The sequence below is a fragment of the Crassostrea angulata genome, chromosome 1 (assembly GCF_025612915.1).
Source record: "Crassostrea angulata isolate pt1a10 chromosome 1, ASM2561291v2, whole genome shotgun sequence".
Classification (NCBI taxonomy): Eukaryota; Metazoa; Mollusca; class Bivalvia; order Ostreida; family Ostreidae; genus Magallana; species Magallana angulata.
The window spans coordinates 37,791,833-37,815,856 of record NC_069111.1 but is presented as its reverse complement, the minus strand read 5'-3'; the positions used below and the strand labels follow the sequence as shown (position 1 = coordinate 37,815,856).

General features: G+C 34.9%; 2 protein-coding genes across 3 annotated transcripts; both read left to right on the top strand.

The window, feature by feature from the left end:
• The first annotated feature begins 38 nt into the window (after positions 1-38).
• Positions 39-11,729, top strand: LOC128176232 (E3 ubiquitin-protein ligase RNF113A-like). Of its 2 annotated transcripts, none has more exons than XM_052842419.1 (10): positions 39-170; positions 910-989; positions 2,692-2,790; positions 3,126-3,233; positions 4,053-4,162; positions 5,844-5,954; positions 6,172-6,257; positions 7,146-7,239; positions 7,646-7,752; positions 11,249-11,729. In XM_052842419.1, exons 1-10 carry the CDS (start codon positions 92-94, stop codon positions 11,347-11,349), a joined length of 975 nt encoding a protein of 324 aa, XP_052698379.1. In that variant the 5' UTR covers positions 39-91; the 3' UTR covers positions 11,350-11,729. The 2 variants fall into 2 exon arrangements, with proteins under 2 accessions (XP_052698379.1, XP_052698371.1); XM_052842411.1 differs by having other exon boundaries at positions 5,844-5,950; positions 6,168-6,257; positions 11,249-11,728.
• Positions 11,730-12,545: 816 nt separating this feature from the next.
• Positions 12,546-23,777, top strand: LOC128176212 (major facilitator superfamily domain-containing protein 6-A-like). The gene is made up of 7 exons (XM_052842369.1): positions 12,546-14,862; positions 17,368-17,475; positions 18,233-18,394; positions 18,576-18,794; positions 19,688-19,723; positions 22,348-22,379; positions 23,082-23,777. Exons 1-7 carry the CDS (start codon positions 13,134-13,136, stop codon positions 23,190-23,192), a joined length of 2,397 nt encoding a protein of 798 aa, XP_052698329.1. The 5' UTR covers positions 12,546-13,133; the 3' UTR covers positions 23,193-23,777.
• The last annotated feature ends 247 nt before the right edge of the window (positions 23,778-24,024 follow it).

Sequence of the window (24,024 nt, the reverse complement as noted above, 5' to 3'; positions counted from 1 at the left end):
TTTTTTCTTATCTGATTTCTTATTGGATAAATGTTGACTTAGAGCCAATGAAATTAGGTTTTACTTCAGACTCTTCGGTACACGCATCAAAATGGCCGAATCAGGTGGATCAATGTTTAAAAAAAGAACAAAATTTCAAAGATCTCGACAGAAAGCCAAAAGTGCATCCGGTAAAATAGAACTTGATAGATATCTATACTTATAGTTTTCATTTGATAATCATGATATGCTTACCGCTTAATCAGCTCTTTGGAAGACTACAAAATGTATTCACTATACTGTACTCTGTAGTAAAGCTCTATACGTTTGTAACTCGTCGTGGTGTTTCACAAGTTGTCATGCTGGTTGCTTAAGGATTATTCGACCTATCATCGAATTGCCGTAAACAATAAGTATTTAGACCTTTTACATTATTATACAGGTAACGTTAGTGATATTTATTTCGTGATTTTCTTTTATCTTTTTCTTAAATCTATCGTATTTTGTTATGTGTTTTCCATGTCATTCCTAGTTTGAAATTCTATTTGGTTGATGCTGAAGATCAGAAATTTTTATTTTTTTCTATATCTGACACTATTTATCAAGCTATCACAGCAATTTTCATTTGAAACTAGCATTTTGAATAGGCCCTTTTACAATAACTGCGGTACTGCTCTCTTGCAGGGCGAATTGATATACTTTGCCAAAGTTTTAGTAGGTAGATAAATAAATGACGTAATTGAAACAATTGTCATTATGTTATATTTCACCAAACTATGTTATTTTTCCATGCAAAAGAGCAGCAGATAGTTACAGCGAAGAGGTCTATATTAAAAAGAATTATGATAGATATGAATCTTTGATACAACAATTAAATAATTCCCTGATGTGATATGAAGAACTAACTGTTACCAAATGTTTATCTTTCAGGTAGTAGTGACTCAGATGATGAAGGTAATGTTGCCATCAAAAAGTCAAGAAAGTCCCACCACAATCCTTTGGTTCAAGGGGTAAGTCTTCTTCGTTCAAAGGTTACATGTTAGGCTGTCCAAATAAATTCAATGTTTACTGTCACCTGGACTCATAGGTTTAGAAGAAATCATTTTAATAAATCAAAGAAAACCTATTTTCAATGTTATTTTTTCCAGTTTGATTCCAGATTGCTTTTACTTTTTGCAACAAAAATACTGCAGTCTGTAGAAATACGATACATTTAGGTCAAATTATTGATCATAGATATCAGTTACTCAAAGGGATTGTCTTTATAACTCACTAAAACAATTATCATACAGCTAGTCAATAAGAAGCTTAAAGCTCAGTGTATTTGATTTAATGTTATAGAATAAAAATCACTTTTCTTTTTTAATTTTGTTTATTAAATTTATTGACCCCCTCGAAGGTTTTGAATATTGAAGGTGATGTTAAATGAGATGAAACTTTGGCAGCCATACATGTATATTTAAAAAATTATAAACATATTAAAGTTTAATTGTAAAACTTGTCACATTTTGTTTTGAACTTAGAAGTCATTTACCATTAGAATGTTTAATGTTGTTTATCAAACTATGATAAAATAACTTTTGATGAACAATTTCACTATGCTAGCTGTCATTGTGAAGGCATGTACAGTGTACTCTTATGATGTTTAGAGGGTCTTTGTCAATTGCTGTTATCATGTTTGTGCCCCCAAAAAATTGTCTTGGTACCTACAATAGCAGAACTTCAGCTGATTTGGATAACTAGGAGAAAAACATGAACATTTGTATTGTTACAGGAAAGGTTTGTGACTCGACCAGATACTTAACATTTTTAGCCAGGTGTTCTACATGTGTTATACACTTAGAACTATTGTAAACATGAAAATGTGTATGAATTTTGCAATTTAACATGATTAACAGTAACATTTATTTTTATGCCCCTCTTTGAAGAAGGGAGGGTATATTGCTATGCTGCTGTCTGTCGGTCTGTCCACCAACAGCTTCCTTTCAATGTCTTCACAGAGGGTAAACGTATTAATATGAAATTTGGTATACAAGTTTATCATGATAATATCTAGGTCAAGTTCAATGTTGAGTAGATCGAGCAATTTTCGACAGAGTTATGCCCCTTGGACTTAGAAAAATTCCAATTTTTTGCAGTTTCTGTTCATTTTCTTCACAGAGGATGCACATATTGAAATGAAATTTGGTATACAGGTTTATCATGATGATATCTAGGTCAAGTTTGATTTTGGGTACAATCAATTTTCAACAGAGTTATGCCTTTTGGACTTAGAAGAATTCCAGTTATTTGCAGTTTCCATTCGCGTTTTCTTTTTAGATGTTTCAGTTATTTGCAGTTTCAACTCATTTTCTTTGCAGATGTTTCCAAGGGAGGGGGGCATAAGTGTTTTACAAACATCTCTTGTTAAACATGTAAAAATTGTTAACTTGTGAAAATTTTAAGCAAATGATATTGGTTGGAATAATTAATCTTTATAAAATGATTTTCAGTTGTTTAATTTTGTATTGATGCTTAAAATTCTTCAATTTTTAGCCAACAGATATTACCTTTTTACAACATTTATTTTCAATAATTAAAAATATTTTTTACAAAATACTTCTGTTAAAAATTGAAAAAGAAATCATTCATCCAAGTTGATTTCTTTATTGTTGTTATTTTTAAACTTAGATTCTGTCACTCAGTAAAGATACTGTTACATTACTTTGACAGACAAAAGGATTTCGACAGAGGAAGGAAATTGGTTACAGTGGAAGTGAAAGTGAGGATGACAACAAAATCTCAGTCAGCTACAGATCCAGTAGAACAGGAGTAAGTTTTATTTTAAATTTACTGGTATATAATTAAAAATAAATAATTAATACTCATACCTTTATGATTTCTTTTAATTTTTGTATTATATTGATCAACATACACTTAGGAATCCCCATTTCATGGCTCTATTGGTAAACTTTTGGTAAAATTCAAAGTCTATTCATCAAGTTCAAGGTGGATAAAATACGTGTAAATGTATTGGTTTCTATATAATATGGTCATGTTCAGCATAAATATAAAAAATACATGTATAGTGGGTTTTTTTTAATAAGCATATTATGACTGCATAGTTTTCAATTAATGCATTGATAGCCATGACTTTTGTGTTGTAGAAGCGAGAGGGACCAGATGACATGGGAGCCACTGCTACAGTGGAAATAGACACTGATCGGGACAGAGATGCGCAGGCTATTTTTGAGAAATCTCAGGAAATTAATAAGGTAAATACTCTTTTACATGTCTATGATGTATTTTATTTGTTTTTTGGGCATTTTTTTAATTCAGTGAATCTTTTTCTTTTTTGTCCCTCACAAAATATGTTTTGCTAGTAAAGATGAACTTCTAATTATTTTGTTATTAATACTTTTGTAATAACTTTCCATTATATCTTTTTTGACAAGAAAAAAAATTCATTTAAAAATTAAAGGTCTCTAAGAATGAGTATATGTATGAGATTTTTCAATTATAATTTTGTGTGGCATGGTTTTTTTTTATTGTATGTTTGAATAAATAGATTTGAGTCACATGTTTAGAGTGTTTAGATAAAAAAGACTTTTGTAAATGCAATTGACATGAAAATGGATTGTGTAGATAGATTCGGGCTAATAAATTTCAATGTATAATTTAGAGAGGTTGTACAAATGTTGTTTTATTTAGAATGGCATTTGGGAAAATATAGACAGATAACAAGTCATACTGTTGGTTTTAACTTAAAACTTTGAAGTATGTATAATAAAAATAAATAGTACTAAAGTGCAGATATTCCTATGTAATACTTGATGGTTATTCATTCAACACTTCATTGTTTTATATTCAGACACACAAAGTCAGTGAGAATATAACATACATTCTTGGTACCTCTTTTTAAAGTTATAATTGCAAGAGTTACTGCTCTTGATGCATCCCTTTACAGCTTTGTAGAAAGTCTTTAAAAATGAAGAAGCTACACTACATGAATCAACACTTTGGTAAATTGGAAAAATTTAGTTTTATTATCAATATCTATTATTTTATAAGTCAGTTTTTTTTTTTCAATTTAGGCCTTAAAAGGACAGGAAGATGACAAAATATACAGAGGAATTAACAACTATGCTCCGATCATAGAGAAGAAAGACACAGCTCAAGGAAATGCATCAAGTGGCATGGTCAGGTATGTATAAAAGTTGATATATGAATATGCATAGGCTCAGGTACATGTACCGGGTATGTTACCTGGTTTACATAATGTAATCATGAGGTATGCATGTACATTCCTGGAGGTTGAGTTTACATGATTATGTACAGGTACGTTTATTCATGTTGATTCTGTTTCCATTGTGAGGTACATGTTCAGTTGACATATTTAGGTTCTGTTTGCATAGTAAGGCATACTACATGTAAGACATACTGACTCAGACTCTGTTTGTGTAGTCTGAGGTATGATGATGTATGTAGGCTTAGTTTGCACAGTGAATATGTTTATCTAAAAGACTGTTTGCATGGTCAAGTTTGTTGAAACATGTTGATGCATTTGGGGTCTGTATGCATTGTCAAGTAGGAGGTTATAGTTAGCATCTGTTTACATAAGATATACATTTCATAATGAGGTATGTTGATAAATCAGTCAGCAACTGCAAAGTGCCTTATCCAGGAAATGTTTGATGCAGACCTCTAGAAATTTGCTTCTTTTATCTGTACAATGTATCTCTATCCTCATCTGACAGCCCATCTTCACAACGTCAATCAACTGCTTTTTCATTGTCTTAGCAGCCACTTTTACAGGCGTAGCTTTTTCTTACTCTGCCTTCATAAATTCTTGCGTCTTTTACTTGCCCTTGATGCCAGATATCTAGTGATCTGATTTTTGACATTTACACATTTAATTATCTAATGTACATGTAAACCAAAAAAATATTTATTAAACTTTTCTAACATAGTTAGGTTTGATAAAAAGAAAAAGTCTTACTGAAGAGTCAAAGTTGTTGATGGTTTATTGCATCTTCAGTAGCCCAGGGTTCCAAACATTGCGTTCCTCATAGTGATTTGGGAGGATTGTAGTGTATCAGAAACCCTAACAAAGATGAATTTATTTTTGCATAACCATGAACTAGTAAGTCATAAGGTCAATTTTCTGTTAACTTTAAGAAACACACCAAATACATGTACTAAGTAAGGTCTAATAATTTCACCAGATTTTGTTTAATTTTCTGTTTGGTGAGAAGATAAGTTACCATCTTTTTGTTAGGTTCATGTGATGTGGTTCTGCATGCAGTCTACTGCAGCTTAAGGCTGGTAACTCAGCATTGTTAGGTATGTCTATATAATAGATTTATATAATAGAATTATGATCTGAATCAATTTTTTTGCAGTTGGTGAAGCACAGTCATGTATTTCATTCAAGACACAGTACACAGAATAAATTTCTGAGGCAGAAATGATCAGTCCTTTACTTGCCAGTTCATCATTGACATTATAGATCTTAATTGGGAGGGGGATGGGTTACAAAAGAGATTCAAAAGTATGAACACATACAGTCTAGACTGTCTTATCTGACCATCCAAGGGATTAATAGAAAAAGTCACATAAGACAGGGAGTCACAAAATGCAGTCCAACACTAACCTTGCTTAATTTGTAAAATCAATCCAACTGAAAGAATAAATTTATTTCATTATCACTTATAAATGGGCTACTGTGATGTAAGTTCAATGAACAGACAGTCACTGGAACTATTTGTATAAATCTTGTGAGTGGGTGGTATGAGAAGTGTGAATTTGAGGTAAAATGTATCTCCTATGGGAGAGATTAACTCGATTTGCAGATAATTAAACTTCACCTTTTCTGTTCATTTCAGAAAAGGTCCCATGAGGGCACCTGCACATCTTCGCGCCACAGTTCGATGGGATTATCAGCCCGACATCTGCAAAGATTACAAAGAAACAGGATTCTGTGGATTTGGAGGCAAGTCAACTTTGGGCATAAAAAACACCCTAAAACACCCAACACACATTTAAATTCCTAATTAATTTGTTCACGTGATAGACCAAGGTTTCTGCTTAAGACAATACTTATATTGTTTTTTGTTTCTGGCTTTCTATTATATTTATGTTGGAAATTTATAATACATTGATTTTGCTTAATGGAAATTTGATTTAAAAAATTAATTGTTTTTTTATAGACAGTTGCAAGTTTTTACATGACAGAAGTGATTACAAACATGGATGGCAGCTAGAGAGAGAAATGGATGAAGGTCGTTATGGCAAGACTGGTAAGAAATCTGGATTTTGAATATTTATTTCTGTTGTATGATATAAAAACCAGTAGTTAAAAACTTATTTGAACCTCCAGCAAATTGACTTGTTTTATTACCACATGAATAAAAAGAATTGTAAAATACATGCACATATAAGAAAAGATAAAATCTAAACATTTAGGGACCATTTAGGCTACCCAAAGTTAATTTAAAAAAGTTTAACATCACCTTCAAAATACCAAACCTAACCGGGAGGGTGAAAAAATTAACACAAAGAAAGTATTCAATCAAATTCTGTACGGTAATTTTTTTTCATTTCTGTTATTACAAATAAAAAGAGTATTCAAGCTACATGTAGAATGTTCTCCCTGTCAGTTTTAAAGACAATCCAAATGATTATATTTGAAGTATAAAACATGATGTGCCTTAAACATTTAGTATTTCTACAGTTTGCATTATTTTACATGTAGTTGCAAAAGGTAAAATCAAACTGAAAAAAATAAAATTCAAAATTGGGGTTTGTGGTTTTTTTAAATGACAATTTCTCTTTAACCTATGTATGCGGGTGACATTAAACATAGAAATAACTTTTTACAGCCTTAAAATGTCTTAAAAATCATGATAATTTTAAAAACAATTCCTTCAGAGTCTTTTAAAATTTATTCATTTAATTTGAATAAAATTGGGCATGAAGTTGGAAATTTATCATTTTTTGTTAAATAACTTATCATTAATATTGGTGGCGTTGTAATTATTATAAACTCTATTGTTATGGAATGAATAGACATTGTATCAGTAAAGGAATTTTCCTTATCCTAGTACCAATATTTTTAATTAATTTTCAATCTCAGTCTAGAGCTTATTTCACTGTCATGATCCTGGCTATATTATGATGCCTTACAGATGAAGGTAACTACGAGATCAGCAGTGATGAGGATGAGATGCCCTTTAAGTGCTTCATATGCCGTGAATTCTTCACCAATCCAGTAATGACAAAGTGAGTGCGATTGAATTCCCAAGGGGGAACTGGGGGATAATTACTTCTTAATGAAAGGTGCATTACTGTTTATCAGTAGAATACAGTCCCTTGACTCAGGAATGATTACATAATCTGAGTGTGATAACACTAACTGCCTACTTACTCTTCTTAGGTCCACAAAAATCTGTTGTCTTATAAGTTATTATACATATTTGTAAAGAATTTTTTTTTATCTTTATAAAATGGAGTTTAAAGGATCATTTGTTTTGATTATTTTCCACTCTTCTTGATAGAAATTTAAGCCAACTAGTAAAAATTTTGGTGATTTACAAAAATGTAATAATTCATTAAAATGAAAACATTTCAAAATACTTCAGAAGCACATCAATATTTGTATGTTTATATTTTGCTGGTGATTTTGTAGATGTAAGCACTATTTTTGTGAGAAGTGCGCTCTTGCCCAGTACAAGAAATCAAAGCGATGTTTTGTGTGCAATGAGCAGACTATGGGAGTTTTTAACCCTGCCAAAGGTTTGTATTTGCTTTGTATGCTTCAAGTTATAATTATTTCTATTTCTCTGGGGGAAAATTAATCAATTAATATTGCTGTATGATATTCAATAAGACTGGTTTTAAATAAGTAATTTCTTCTTTGTAGCATTTATCATTATACCCGCGCTTTCTACAGAAAGTTTGGGTGTATTGTTGTTACCCTGTTCCGTCCGTCTGTCTATCTGTTATGTTAATTCCTCAAACTGCTCTGACATCTTATTAACCAGCAGACTGAACTCTTAGAGTTTGATTGGGGGTGTTGTGTTGTTTTGTAAAAAGGTTTCAAAAATTCTCTGGTAGTCCTAGGAGTCAAATAATTGGTTAAAAATGATGGGTTTTTTTTCACAAAAAACCTTCTTCCTCAAACTGCTCCTACATTTCAACAATAGACAAATAATCTCTTGGAGTATGTTTTCGGGTATCCCATAGATGTTTAATAAGGTTTCGAGTTTTTCAATTTTGTCCTGGTGGTGGCTGAAAAATGACTTTATTTACAAAAAATCTCTTTTCAAAAACGTCAACATCTTTTGCAGTAGCCAAATGACCTTCTAGGATATGATTTGGGGTGTCATTATGAAGTTTGATCAGGTTTCCGAATTTTTTTTAAACAGGGATCGTTGGCAACAAAAAATTTTGGTTTTTTTTGCAAAAAAGTATGGTTTCCAGAACTCCTCTTACAACTTTTGGAGTAGCTACGTCATCTTTTAGGATATGATTGGGGCTGTCCTATAGATGTGCAATATGGTTTTAAAAATTTAAATTTCATTCAGGGAGTCAAATAGTAGCAGAAAATTGATGTTTATTACTCCTAAAAAAATCTAGATCCCAGAACTCCTCTTATGATTTAATGAATAGACAATTCAGGAGGGTCTGGACCCCTCACTCCCACCCCTTCTGTTCTCTAAATCTGTGCACATGATGATATTTGCACACAGAAGCAAATCTCTAGCCGGCAACCACCGACGGGAGGGGGCATAATTTAATTTTGTTTGTAATAATTATATAGATCATACTTTCTATGACATGAAATGTTAAGATTATTGATTAACTTAAAATTCACATGCAAACAGTTTAACGTCAAATTGTACATAAAGGGCCGCTCATGTCTATTATGGGATGGGATGTCATCCTTTTCGAGAATTATAAATTTTAAGAATTACTGGAAATTGCATGTGGACTTCATTTTTACTAAAACTGGTACAAAACAGTGTTATTTAGGGGGCAAACACTTGGTGCGGGTATGACTGTCTAATGACAGCATCTAGTTCTTTTAGTTTATGTTCCCTTAATTACTAAATATACTCTTCCTACTTTACACCTCTTTTTTAATCACTTAAGATGATATTTACCATCCAAATATGTAAGAGAAAGTGACAGAAACCAGTTTGCAAAACCTTTATGTTCTACCGGTAAACAATAGAGATAAGAGAAATCGTACAGATTTTAGATTAGATGATGTATGAAGCGGTATTATTTTCCATGACCATTATGAATTAAAGATTAATACTTTTCTGATTACCAAGCCACTGAAAAATCACACAATCTCAGGACATTCACCCACATGTAATTACTGCTTGATTTGTGATTTAATTTGATTGCTGACATTTCTCAGTCAGAATCTATGGGGCTGACACTTCTGTTCATGTTTTGTTTTTTGCTGAACAGACACAGCTAATGATATTTTCATCTTTTCAGCTCACCTGAGCCTATGGCTTGAGTGAGGTTTTTTGATCTTGGTTGCCATCATCTGTTTTAAAAGAACCATTGCAAATAAATCCAACACAAAGCATCACTGAGTGGAGAGCTTTCACATTATTTCAAGTGAATTATCTTGCTCCCTACCTAGGGGAGATAATTCAGAAAAAAGGGAAATTAGAGTTGGGTGGCTTAAAAATCTTTTGATGAAAAATCAAGTAGTCTGTAATATTCACATTAAATGTATTACACTTATTTTCTGATTTACTCTATGCTAGGTTTAATTTGTTCAAATTATGACTCCAAGGAGGTCATAAAGAGGTCATGATAAGAATTCATAGGAAAGAAATACCAAACAATCTTTGAATCAGTCTTTTGAAGAACATGAAGTCTCTAATTTGTAAAATTTATATGGAATCAAGCTAGTACATCAGAATGTTTAGCTTTAGATATGCCGTTACCACTGTATATCGAGTTTTGAGTGTAATGTTTAATTTTAGGAATGGACAATTTTTAAAAACGCGTATGAAGGAAAGGGAGGCTAATATGATTTAAAAGTTTAATGATTGCTCAGTAGTTTTACTTAATCAAATACAATATAAAGATTATCTTAATGCATTTTATTTTTATGGAAACATTTTATCAGTAATGTTTACCATATTTATCCTATTATTAAACATACAAGTAAACTCATGCTTGTTGAAACTACTTTACAGAATATAGCTAAACTTATTGAGAAAAATACTTTCTTATGTATTTACTGGAGAAGCACATATATTCATTTGGTTAAAATTTCACTGTATTTAAACCAAATAAAATATCATTGGGATTAAATATTGTCCTATAGTAATCTCTGAAAGTGTATCAACTCTGTATTTATGAATACTTGGGTTAAATATTTGTCATAGATTTGATTTCGCTGATAAACACTGCCAACGAAAATAACAAAATTAAATCATCAACAAATAATTTTGCATCTACATTTATGTTTTCTTTAATTTCATAAATTTTTACTCCATCGTGTTCCTGTCATTTATAAAAACTTCTTTAAATATAACACATACAAGTTTGATTCCTGTGAAACCTCTCTAAAACAAAAATGAATACCACTTGATCATGTTACATGCTAACACATTTATTTCCTTGTTGCTTTTTCAAATTATACTTACATGTACTTTGAACAACTGGCTCCTACCTTCTCATTAAGTTCAATTTTATTTGTTCCAAAAAGACATTGTTGCTCCGTTTAGCCCCATAGTCTCTGGTTGGAATAAATTTTTTGTTTCTGTTGTGGCAAAAACTCATGGAATTATCAAATATGAGCAAAAAGTACTTCTTTCCCAATAGGATAAAAAGGCACATGTGTAAAGTAAACAACATAAACAATTCTATCATACAATGTATATATAAATCATGTATAAAATTGAAGTATGTAAATTTTTATGTGATCTTGTTTTTTTATGTCATTGAAACATTGTGTTGAATATTGATTAGGCAGAAACATAAGTTTACTTTGATGCTTTCTTCAAATAGAATATTAAAGCTAAATAAAATACTACAGGAATACAGTAGCAAAGGATAATACATGCAATAACAATTTCTCAATATTCTTCAAAATCTATTGAAGCATTACTGTAAGTCATTTTTGCCAAGTTTAGATTCTGTGTTGGTAAATTAAGCCATCATCTTGTTTGCTTTCCTCCCATAAAACTGTTTTCTCAGTGTGATGAGAAAATCAATGGTGTTATCTGATAAATGTCGCCTATTTTCTGTTGTTTAGATTTGATTGCAAAGATAAAGAAGGCCAAAGAAGCAAAAGGACTGGACTCTGACGAAGAAGACACAGGGGGAGGGGGAAGTGATGTTAATGATGAAAATTAGATTGAAGGTTGGGTGGAAAGACTGGGTTTTTTTTTTGGGGGGGGGGTGGATTTAAAAGGCAAGGATCAATAGAATGATAGGGGGATGAAGGAATTGTTCAAAATACTTAATACTGAAGATTAGAGGCCACAACAGAGAGAGAGAGAGAGAGAGAGAGAGAGAGAGAGAGAGAGAGAGAGAGGAGAGAGAGAATTGATTACATGGCTGCATAAGAGAACTATCTGGAGAATATTTTACTACAGCATACAATGATGTTTTCATGGTATAGAACATCAATATGTGTTCTGCATATTTTGTCATCTCTTGCACTGTTCAAAGAACTGAATTTACAGGACTGATTAAAACACGTAGAAAAAAAAATTAATTCTTTTGTATTCTTTTATACATCAACTCACATTCAAAATGACATTGCTGACGGAGATATCAGTTCCATGCAGATTGACTGTAGTTAAAGGAGATGCTTTTGTGTTTAAAAAGGTTCCAGTAAAAATTACTGAGACAAATACTTAGCAACCTTTGAAATTTTATTACAGCTGAAATTAGCTGATAACAGTTTAAAAAAAAAAGCCTTGGCAGCTTCCAAAATGGTGCTATCAGCTAGAGCCTCAAACCAAGGCATTGTTCAAGTCGTATCTCCTTAAACTGTAGTTGACATTTAAATACTGGCAGATCCTTTTGTTTTATCCTGTCAGCTGTTGATTGCACAAGTCATGACGGTTTCCCTCTCACAGGGAGATGATAGAGGAGGTTGCCTCCTCCCTGCAAATAAGGCATCGATTCCACGGTCAGTAATTATGGCAGACATACCACATGTGATTTACAGCAAAACAGGAACAATAATTTATTTTACTCACCAATCGATTCTTTGTGCTAATAAAAATTATGCTGACTCAAAGCAGTATAAAATAATTTTTTTCAAAACTTTGGTATAATTTTTGTTGGTTCTTTTAACCTTTATATCAATAGTCACACAATGAAATAACATTGAGTAGTACATGTATTCACTGATAGCTATAAATGGCTTAGTGTGGGCGAACTTATGCCACAGATGCACATTAGAGTCTTAACACTACTAGATATCTCCGGTACCAATTATCGCTTCTTCCATGATTTGTTTCTTTCTGGCAGTGATGGTTGTCTATGACAAGGATGTACTTCCCAATATTTAGATTTGAATACATTTGTTACCGGTCGATACCCTTCCTTGCCTCAATACCGGCAGTATTTTAATCGTTTAACGTAACACTTTTATAAGAGTGAAAGCTTGTGTGGAATTTTTAACATATGGCTTAATTCATTAAAACTCTTCACCAATTTGGCGCAATTGATATCTAGTAAATTAATAACTAACATATTGATCGTTACGAGACCATCTAAAAATCAATGACGGAGCCGGGCTTAGCTCCATTCTGGTTAGAATTGTAGCAAAACTCTGCATTTAAATAGCAATGGAACATCGATAAGTCTTGGACCTCGCTCTGTTAAGTAAAATCAATGCATTAACATACTACTAAGCCTCTTCCTTCGTAAGTGCTCTTGAGCCCTGTCCAAAAAAGCAAGCATCTTTCAGCACTGATTCCAATCTGGACCGCTTTGCCTCTGTAGTTCCTCGCGAGCCGAAGAGCCCCGTTATATCATAGGATACGGTACAGTTACATTCCAGACGAGCAACGTGCAAGTATAAAGGCCACATTGATCTGAACAACACAAGTCTGGGAATGAATATTAAATATTGTGATTAGTGCACCGTGGGGACAAGGCATCGGTCATAGAAGAACCTGAAGATGCCCCCAGAGCTGGATTCGGACGATAGTGACGTGGAGAAGTCGCCATCGGTCGAGAGTCAAAAGTATAAGGTGCGTTCACATCTTAACACGGAGTACGACAAGCAGTCCAAAAGGGACATCATCGACAACATGTTTTCGTACATAAACAGGGACCTGCTGATTTGTAAGTTGTTCTATTTCTTCTTTTTCGCGGCCTTTGGCTCCCTGTTTCCTCTGCTTGCCATATACTTCAAACAGCTAGCCATGAACCCCACGAGGAGTGGAATGCTGATCGGGTTCCGACCTTTTGTGGAGTTCTGTAGTGCTCCATTCTGGGGAAGTTTGGCCGATAGGTACAAGAAAGGAAAACAGCTGCTTTTATTTTCATTAATTTGTTGGATAGTGTTTACTCTGGCAATAGCGTTTGTGAAACCCCCTCACTATAAGTGCATAGAATTTGGAAACTCTACCCTCCACGGACCCCCGCAGGGTTTTGACAGCCGAGGGGTGACCGGCGTCATTGGTAGGGAAAAGAGAGATGTAAGTGATGAGTTTATCTATTCTCATAGTGAGATGTTACATGCTGCTCTGATTCATATACAATCTCGGTTTAAAAGAGACTCAGAGTTTCCAGATGGCGGTTTACCATCAGTGGCTCCAACAACTACTTTGTCGACCAAACAACCAATGAACAAAACTGTCTCAAGCACAACTCCTTCAACCACTACTTCAAAAGCGTCTTCCACGGCCAACCCTTCTTCCGGCGACGAACGAGACACGGGTGGATACACCTGTCCTCCCCACAGCACGCAATGCTTCAAAAATAGTGACATCCAGGACACATTCTTTAAACTTCTTTTGCTGATTGTCATCGGTGAATTTTTCAGCGCACCTGCTATAACATTTGTAGATTCTATCACCCTAGCATACCTAGGAGAAGATATGGATAATTACGGTAGGCAGCGGATGTTTGGGTCCCTGGGATGGGGTCTCTCTATGTTCTTTGTTGGGCTTGCGCTGGACCATTCGTCCACCTTTCCGAACCACCCCTGTATGTACACATACGTGACTGAAAAGAACTACACGATTTGTTTCGCCGTCTTTTCGGTCCTGATGAGCTGTGCCTTTGTCACAGCGACACAACTCAAATTTGACGCTCGCCATGGCGGTGGTCAGGACATTCAGCTGATGGAAATAGTTGTCAGGGTCAAGGACAAAGTCGTTGGAGCGATCACTGGAGAAAAAACCGAAACAAAGGGAATTTTCAAGAGCGACGAAGATGCTGAAATCGGGTATTTAGAGTCGAAAGCAAGTGAATCGAACTTGGAACGAATAGAAAATCAAGACCCTTCTTACCAAAACGGCCAGAATGGGGATGGAACTGTGAACGAAAATGTGAATGGTAAAAACTTGCATATCACTCTGCAGAAGGGCAACAATGATATGGTGGATGATGCTGTGAAGAACTCGGGGTACACCAATGTCGGCGGACCGGATGACGAGGAGGAAGAACCATTCCTTGGGAAATGGTACGCCGTGTTGAAGATGCTGGCCACTTTTAAGTACATGTCGGTGCTTTTCATTGCCTGGTTCATGGGTTTCGGGATTGGTCTAATTTTTACTTTCCTGTTCTGGCATCTACAAGATATTGGCGGAAGTCCCACGCTTTTCGGCATTGCTTCCGTCTTCAACCATATATCAGAGCTGATTACTTACTTCTTTAGCAGAAATATTATTAATAAATTTGGTAAGTATGGAGCTTTTTTAGTTTTTATGTTTTTTAGGGGGGAAATGCATAGAGGTAAACTTTGAACAAAAAAAATAGAACTTGCAGGCAATCCTATAAGCTGGTAATAAGAAAGGAAAAAGTAAAATTCCATCCAAAAACAGGACGGATGTTTAATTCAATATTTAGTGGCGTCATGTTGTAAATTTTGAATTTACTGGGTTGGTGTAAATACAAAATATACCACAATACATCTTCGCTAGCCAAGGGTTTCTGATCCGCACCGCTTCTCACGAACCCTGACGTGAGAAGCGGTGCGGATCAGAAACCCTTGGCTAGCGAAGATGACCACAATACAAAATTTACAACATAACATGTGGTAAATTTTGTATTTACCCCTACCAAGTAAATTCAAACCTTACAACATGACAGTTGCTTCCCTTAGCAATCCAAAGGTTAACCTTAAAATTAAATACAGTGGTTTAAAATCGATCGATTTTTTTTGTAAATAATAGTTTCTGTATGCTTCAGATACTCAAGTCTCTCGAAAAAATCCGATAAGGTAAATATTAGAATCATTATCAGATTTCCGATAAAATCAGCCATGTGAATTCCTTACAAATAAAAAAAAGTGTGCGGAAGGAAATGAGCGTAGGACCTGCCATTTTGATGTGAGCGTATATTTTGAGCAAACCTTTAGACGCTAACGATTTTCGAGTTAATGAGGTGATGACCTCACGGATCGACAGGTATGAAAAGAAATATTGCAAGAAAAGAATACAATTTTTTCTTGCGATTGATAGTGAACCTTCAAAACCTTTATCTTTGCAAATACAATGTACCGCCTCTGCAATCAAGGGTTTTCCTATGCATGCAGACCGATCAATGGTTAGAGAAAGCAGCATAGAGAAATCGAAATTGCGTGACTTGTTACTTTGTAAAACCCACGACAAAAAGAGACCTTCTGATCGAAAAGTACGATTCCTGCAAATATGATTAAGTCATATGCGTTTGGTAGTCGGCTGAAGGACTGTTGATCGATAGGTGCCGTCTTGGAATGCATCGATTCGAACACACCAATGTCCTCCTCATTAAGTTTATGTCTTCTCTGTAGATTTTATATCCTTCTATTCCAGGCGGAATTATAAACTGTTGCAAGATTTCCAATTTGCGGATTTATGATGGTGAAAATTCGCTAAAATGTTAAAAGTTTGTTTTGAGCATTTTGAAAATAATTTTTTGAGAGCTATAACAAGATTTCGTGCGATTTCGCGTACTGTGTTCGTCGTTATGAAAAAATAGCACTGTCAGCAGATGTTTAAACCTTAATTAGAAACAAAAGAATATAAAAATTGCAAGCACACTTGGAGTTTATGTGAAATAAGATGTGCACGCAGCATGGAAAATGTAAAGTGCAATGGGAGATCTGAATCTAGGAAAATCGCGGACGAATTAGTAGCCTCATCCCACGAGAGGCCGTTTTCCTTAGTGTGCTGCAGCACTAAACGAGACACAATCAGTGGCGTAGCACCGACAGGATTTCAGCGTCAATAATTCAGAATTGTCCCACGCATAAAATTCCTCTCCCTCTCTCCGGATATTTTATATGTATTATCTTCATTTTTTTAAATAAGAATTAAGATTCCAAACGCAATAATAAAACGTTTAGTACTTCGTTCTAGTATTGCTACTATTTTTAGAGACTCAAATCACCGAAATACCACAAAATGTTATGAATCAATCAGATGCTCGCAGTTTATTTCATAAAGCTTAAAATACTCAGGTGTTCTAGATAAAAGACCATAATTATAGATGCGAAAATTATTGGTACATGTAATTCAGTTAGTGCCTATTCATAACGTGCTTTTTTGTTATCCTCTTTTCTGTTTGAAACATTATGCTTTCTTTATGCAAACACTTTGAACAAGCAAACATTTTCTGGCTATGATGAGTCTTGGATAGATACATGTATAGTGTACGTAGTACAATTTGTTCAATCTTGCGTTCAATAAGTCCTGGAAGATAAATTGATGGTAAATAAGGTCAGAGTGTATTTTATATAAATGTCATTTGCCCAAAATTGATAAATTTTCCCTTTGTAAAAGTTTTTTAGAAATGGCTCTTTTTCAAAGAGAAATCCTAAGGATTTTTAGCAATTTAAAAATGCAAATTTTTCAGATATTTGTGCTCAAGCGTTATCACACCAATGATCTATAAATAATGACTAAGTGAATTAGAGATTAATCGATAAACAAACTGAATGGAAAATTGATTTTTTTTTCTCTCCACATGATGATCACAGTATAGCAGTTCTACAACTAATCACCATGTTTTATGAGGGGTTTATTTTTCTGTTGGTGGTAGTGAATAAATCTGAATGTCAATGAATCAGATCAAATATACGCCGAGCAAGCAAAAAACAACATAGTAATAAGGCTGCTGTTACGTCCAAATGCTTAGTTTCTGACTATGAAGTTAGATCATATACGGGAGTTTTTGGTTATGTTGATACAATTGCTTTTGCAGGTCACGTGAAGGTCCTATATGCTGGACTGGTGGGAAACGTGTTGCGATTCATGTACATTTCCTGGCTCACAAACCCATGGTGGGTCCTACCGTTTGAGTTTGTACAAGGTAAAACGGGGACACTGAATGCTGTAAAAGTTAATAATTTCATGCGGTAAAAAAAAGAGGGAAGAGCGTAAATTTGCAGGAGTAAAAATGAATCTAATGATGATAATTATACAGTATCTGACTAATTTTAACTTTTCTTTTTGTTTGCATCTTGATATTTTAGCGAATATTTGTTTATCGTAAGATCCGCTAAAGATTCTTGAAACACTTCCATATTTACAGTTCAATACATACTGTTCGTTGAGGATTTAATTTCGTTATTTTCGTTGACAGTATAAATCACCGAAATTAAATCCATGACGAATTGTTTATACGACTACAGTAGTTTGGACTACAATTTCACATTAAGAAATGCTCGTTTATTGCGACAATGATACTGTAATGAATTTTGAACGCGTACAGATTTTTATTTATCTGTGTCTATTCATCTTCGCTAGCCAAGTGTCCGATTCGGGGGTTTTTTCATGGGACACTTGGCTAGCGAAGTTGGTGTCTACTATTTCTATCGAGAGGAAGAGTTGTAAACTAGTTCTACATTCAAACTTTATACACTAACACGTTTCCGAAGAAATAGACCGCATTCTGCCTTATGTAGTTTTCAAGATACCCGGTATCATGCACTTTCAACAGTGCATAGCACACAAGTTGTTGAGAACACTAAATAAAAACACTCTAGCAATCCTTATATAGGAAAAAAAAACAATTTTATCAATTCTTATAAAAGTCTGTGACAATAACCGTCTCATCTGTCCTGTAGGCCTGACCCACGCGGCTGTGTGGGCGTCTTGCTGCTCCTACGTCACCCAGGCGATCCCTTTGGGTCTCCGGTCGTCGGCCCAGGGAATTCTTCAGGGCCTCCATCACGGGCTGGGAAGGGGGTGCGGCGCAGTGTTTGGGGGACTGATGGTCTACGGTTACGGTAGGCTTTTAAACGTGGTCATTACTAGAGAATATGACTCATCTTGTATTCCAAATTCATTTTTAAAAAAGCATTATCTATGTATGATACACATTTTTAAAAACTTGAATTGTTTGATGATGATGATGATGATGATGATGATGATGATGATGATGATGATGATGACGATTTTTCTCAACAGGAAGTAGGATAACTTTCCGTATTTATGGTGTCACGTGTTTAGTGGTGCTGGTTTTCTACGTCTCTTTGCGGTACCTTTTTGAAGACCGTAGTTCTTTCAGTTATGGCGGGAAACAAAAGCACCAACTTATGGAGGAGGAGTCTCCTACCTGTCACTTAGCACCGCACGGAGTTCCATCCGGAATAGCTCGGGATTTATCCAGCAGTAAACTAAATGCTGGTACGTTATTGATAAATATGAGTAGGCTATTTTATAATGGCCTACTCGGACACCTCCTGTTGTTTTAGATCTATTGAATGACCCGAAATGTATATGGCTGCTGCCTAATGGTGCACATGTTCAGACTTGACATGTCCATCTTTTAACTATCTTTTCGGTTTTCTGTATGGCAATTCATCACACTACATGTTTAATTCAATTTCAGAAAAACTCTTCAAAATATACTTTACAAAACTTTTGACTCTGATAAAAATGATTTAGTGCAATTACATTGTGTAAAAATTATCTGACTTTAGCTTTCCATATGCCCTACAATTTACCATACTTTACTTTGTTCTTCACAAAACTGATCAATAATAATAATAATATTTGCATTTCTATGGCACGCTATATTCTTTACAATTACCTGTTGCATTCATAGACAACTGTATCCATAAGAATTTCTAAAACAAAACTAAAATGCACTCAAACGAGAGAAGAAAAAAAACATTTCCTGGAGACCATGCCACTGTGATCTGCAAATGCTTGTCTGACATATTTAGCTTTAGCGCATGTTTGAATATGCCAATAAATTCAAGTTCGTGGTTGTTGGTTGAAAAATTTCACACAATTAAATACGGAGAGGATAATTTTCTGATTTATCTTGATTGTACCAAAGATCTTTATTCACACTTATCAAATGTTCAAGCTTAAAAATTTTAAGAGGGCTACAATGTTATGCATGATAACTTTCTGACCTTGACATTCTCTTTGACCTTAAATGACCCATTTCTTCAATTCGCTCTCTTGAAAAATTTTTGCATGTTGAAATACAAATGCAGCATTGAGTGGGGCATTCTTGTCATATAGCACTATTAGTATTTATTTATATTTCATATTCTGCTCTGTTTTAGGATATAACCAGCCATTGTATGGGACTACATCTGCAGGTGGGAATAAATTTCTTTCAACTCTAATAAGATCTAAATTCAGACAGTTTTTAGCTCACCTGAGCTGAAAGCTCAAGTGAGCTATTCTGATCACATTTTGTCTGTCGTCCGTCTGTCCGTCCGTCTGTCCGTCTGTCTGTCCGTAAACTTTTCATATTTTCAACATCTTCTCAAGAACTACTCGGCCAATTTCAACCAAACTTAGCACAAATCATCCTTAGGCAAAGGGGATTCAAAGTTGTGAAAATTAAGGGCCACACCCGTTTTCAAGGGGAGATAATAAGAAATTAATGAAAAATTTCGAGAAATTTTCAAAAATCTTCTTCTCAAGAACCAGAAAGCCAGGAAAGCTGAAACTTGTGTGGAAGCATCCTCAGGTAGTGTAGATTCAAAGTTGTGAAATTCATGACCCCAAGGGGTAGGAAGGGGCCACAATGGGGGGTCAAAGTTTTCAAAGGAATATATAGAGTAAATCTTTATAAATCTTCTTCTCAGAAACTAAACAGCCAAGAAAGCTGAAACTTGTGTGGAAGCATCCTCAGGTGGTGTAGATTCAAAGTTGTGAAATTCATTATCCCCGGAGGTAGGATGGGGCCACAATGGGGGGTCAAAATTTTACATAGAAATATATAGAGTAAATCTTTAAAAATCTTCTTCTCAAGAACCAGAAAACCAGGAAAGCTGAAACTTGTGTGGAAGCATCCTCAGGTAGTGTAGATTCAAAGTTGTGAAATTCATTATCCCCGGGGGTAGGGTGGGGCCACAATGGGGGGGTCAAAATTTTACATAGAAATATATAGAGTAAATCTTTAAAAATCTTCTTCTCAGAAACTAAACAGCCAGGAAAGCTGAAACTTGTGTGGAAACATCCTCAGGTAGTGTAGATTCAAAGTTGTGAAATTCATGATCCCCGGGGGTAGGGTGGGGCCACAATGGGGGGTCGAAGTTTTACATAGGAATATATAGAGTAAATCTTTAAAAATCTTCTTCTCAGAAACTAATCAGCCAGGAAAGCTGAAACTTGTGTGGAAGCATCCTCAGGTAGTGTAGATTCAAAGTTGTGAAAATCATGATCCCTGGGGGTAGGGTGAGGCCACATTGGGGGGGGGGGTGTTAAAATTTTACATAGAAATACATGTTTATAGAGTAAATCTTTAAAAATCTTCTGCTCAGAAACTAATCAGCCAGGAAAGCTGAAACTTGTGTGGAAGCATCCTCAATCAGTGTAGATTCAAAGTTGTGAAAATCATGATCCCTGGGGGTAGGGTGGGGCACAATGGGGGGTCGAAGTTTTACATAGGAATATATAGAGTAAATCTTTAAAAATCTTCTTCTCAGAAACTTATCAGCCAGGAAAGCTAAAACTTTTGTGGAAGTATCCTCAGGTAGTTTAGATTCAAAGTTGTGAAAATCATGATCCCTGGGGGTAGGTTGAGGCCATATGGGGGGGGGGGGGGGGGGGGGGTTGGGGGTGTTAAAGTTTTACATAGGAATATATAAAGTAAATCTTTAAAAATCTTCTTCTCAGAAACTAATCAGCAATATGATTCTTTATAATTGTTAAAACTTTGGCTCCAGGACAATTCTTCGGCCTCACAAGAAGGTTCAGAGTTTGATGTAGCTAAATATCCCATATATAAACAATTGTAAAGGATCTTTTTGAGATTTGCAATACTCAACATGTGATATGACTATAAAATTAAAGCAGGCAGCTATTTTTTTATTAGAATCTTTTTGTATTACTGTATTGAGTTATTGCCCTTGATTTATTGATTCTTGATTATTTTAATTAATGCATCCACTGTTAACCAATTATTGTGATGATTATTTTTATACAATAATAAATATTCAATGTATATAAGTTGTTCTGCATAAGAAGTTTTGGGTTAGGCCGGATTAGTTTGTTTATTTTTGATTTCCAATTTTTAGATGCTATGAATTATTTAAGGCTGGCACATATATAGGGACAGTGTCCATTGCATTAAGGTGAGTGACTGTTTGGGATTATGGATAGATTGAGTGTGTGAACATCCCTGCTCTATCTAATTCACGTGTTTTCTAACCTTTGATACAAAGTGTGCGGTCATTCGTGCCCTGTATCGCATTAATACAAGTGTGCAGTCATACCTGCTTGTATTGGTGGTGGTTGCGGCGGAGCACTAGTGTGGCGAGCACTAGTGTATGGTCATCCCTGCTAGTGTTCAGGCCTTTCTAGCGCAAGTGTGTGGAAGTCCTTGTTTGCGTTAGGTTGAGCTGTTGGCGTAAGTGTGCGGTCATCCCTGCCTGCTTGTGTAAATGTTGGTACCTGTTGAGTTGTGTAGTTGTGCGGTCACCCCTGCCTGCGTAACGTGTGCAGGAGCGGTGATTAAAGTCTGCTCTTGTAAATATTGGCAGCAATCAGGGCTATCCGAGTTCCAAGGGGGAAAAATGGATTTTATTTATACAGGATCTACATGTATTATTGTACATTGTCCAGATTGTTTGTATTTTGACTCCATTAAGCTGACTTTATCATACCTATTGTTCCTCAGGTGAGCGATGTGGCCCATGGGCCTCTTGTTGTTAGATATTCTTATCATCTTTTCAAATTTCTTTTAAAGAATAAACCATTTTTGTTGTTGTAGAAACCTATGATCATTCCAATGCTTTCCTTGAGGTAAGAGATCCTTGATTTTGTACGTAGAATTTCTAAATTGAATTTCACTTAATAAAAGTCGCAGGATTTAAACACATTATGATAGAGTCTAAATTTTAAAATACAAACGATTAATAAGGCTACTGATTGCTCATTATACATGTATATATTATGATCTTGAGATCTATAGTTTGTGTACATTTTATGCAGGCAAACACGAATATAGTGCTCGGATCTAGAATAGTGTGGGGGGGGGGGGGGCGGGAAAATTTCCCCTGAAAAATTCAAATTTCTTAAATTTTACATTACCAAAAATATGCATCCCCCCCCCCTCGGGAAAATAAAAAATCCCTTGGAACCACACCCCCAACCCCCGAAAAAAGATTATGGACCCGCGCATGGATGTAATCGCCGCCTTTAATTAATAACGACTTAAAGCACATCTTAATTATTATACAGACAGAGCATTCTATTGACAGAGCTGCCATTATATGTATTATTAAATCGTTTTTATCTTTGCTTCTATAGAAGTTAACTTACATGATTGATTGCCTATTTCGGAAAAAGGCGTTAATAAAATAATCATTAATTCAGCTCCTCTGTGGTATAGTACACTACAATTATTGATAGTATACGGTACCTCAGTATTTTGTTTCGTTTTCTGAAGAATGCAAAAGTCGAGATCATTACTTTTTCCTTAATTCTGTTTTTTTTCTCATTTAGAAACTCGCTCATGGACAAGAACCGCAGGATGATTTTGGAAACGCGCCAAAAATGCCTACGCAGGCGTATCAGCAACAACCTCAAGGAAATCCAAATCCTTTCCGACCCTGAGCGGAAGTGACGTTAGTGTTCAGCTCATTTCACATTTCCCGGCTCCATCGAAAGCTCACGTGAGCTTATTGCCGTCGTCAGTTGTTCATATAACATATGTTTTAATCATAGCATAGCAAATGCGTATGGGGTTAAAAACTAAAACTGTTCAAATCATGCCCAAAGTCTATAGCTAGGAAAATCTGTAGAAATTATAGAAAGTTATTGTTAAATTGGTACATGTAGTGCACTTTTAAAAGAATTTATTGTGTACGTGTTAAATTTACGTTTTGTGGCAGTATTTCCTTTTAAGTTTGATCTAGGTTTTAAAGCAAACCATGTGATACCCCTCCCCCCAACATGTATGTGTATGATAAGGACAGTAGATGTGAACACAATGCATGTGGTACAAGCCTCATAATGGTTGTGTCTGGAATGCACGAGTGATGTGTTATGATGTGTATCATGTAGCTCGATTTGACAGCTAAATCGCAAGAACTTATTTTCTTTTTGTTTAGAATCAATATTTCGGTTCTTGACAAATTGTTTTGTTAATACCCATAGACTGTACCTATGTTGTTTTCAAAAATAAATCATATAAGTTGAGTTAATGGGTTTTTTTATATCAATTAAGGAAAGGGCACTGTTGACTCTCAGAATCCAAGAGGCGACATCAGGAACTGACAATAATCTGTCATTACAAACGATCTGCTTTGATCTTTGCTTTTAAAGAGATTTACATTTTCGCTAGCCAGTGGTTTACGATCCATTCCGCTCAGGCCTCATCCCAGGTAGAACTGGGAGCGATCTTAGCAACGTTCGATAACTCTTATATCCTGGACTGGTTTGTTCA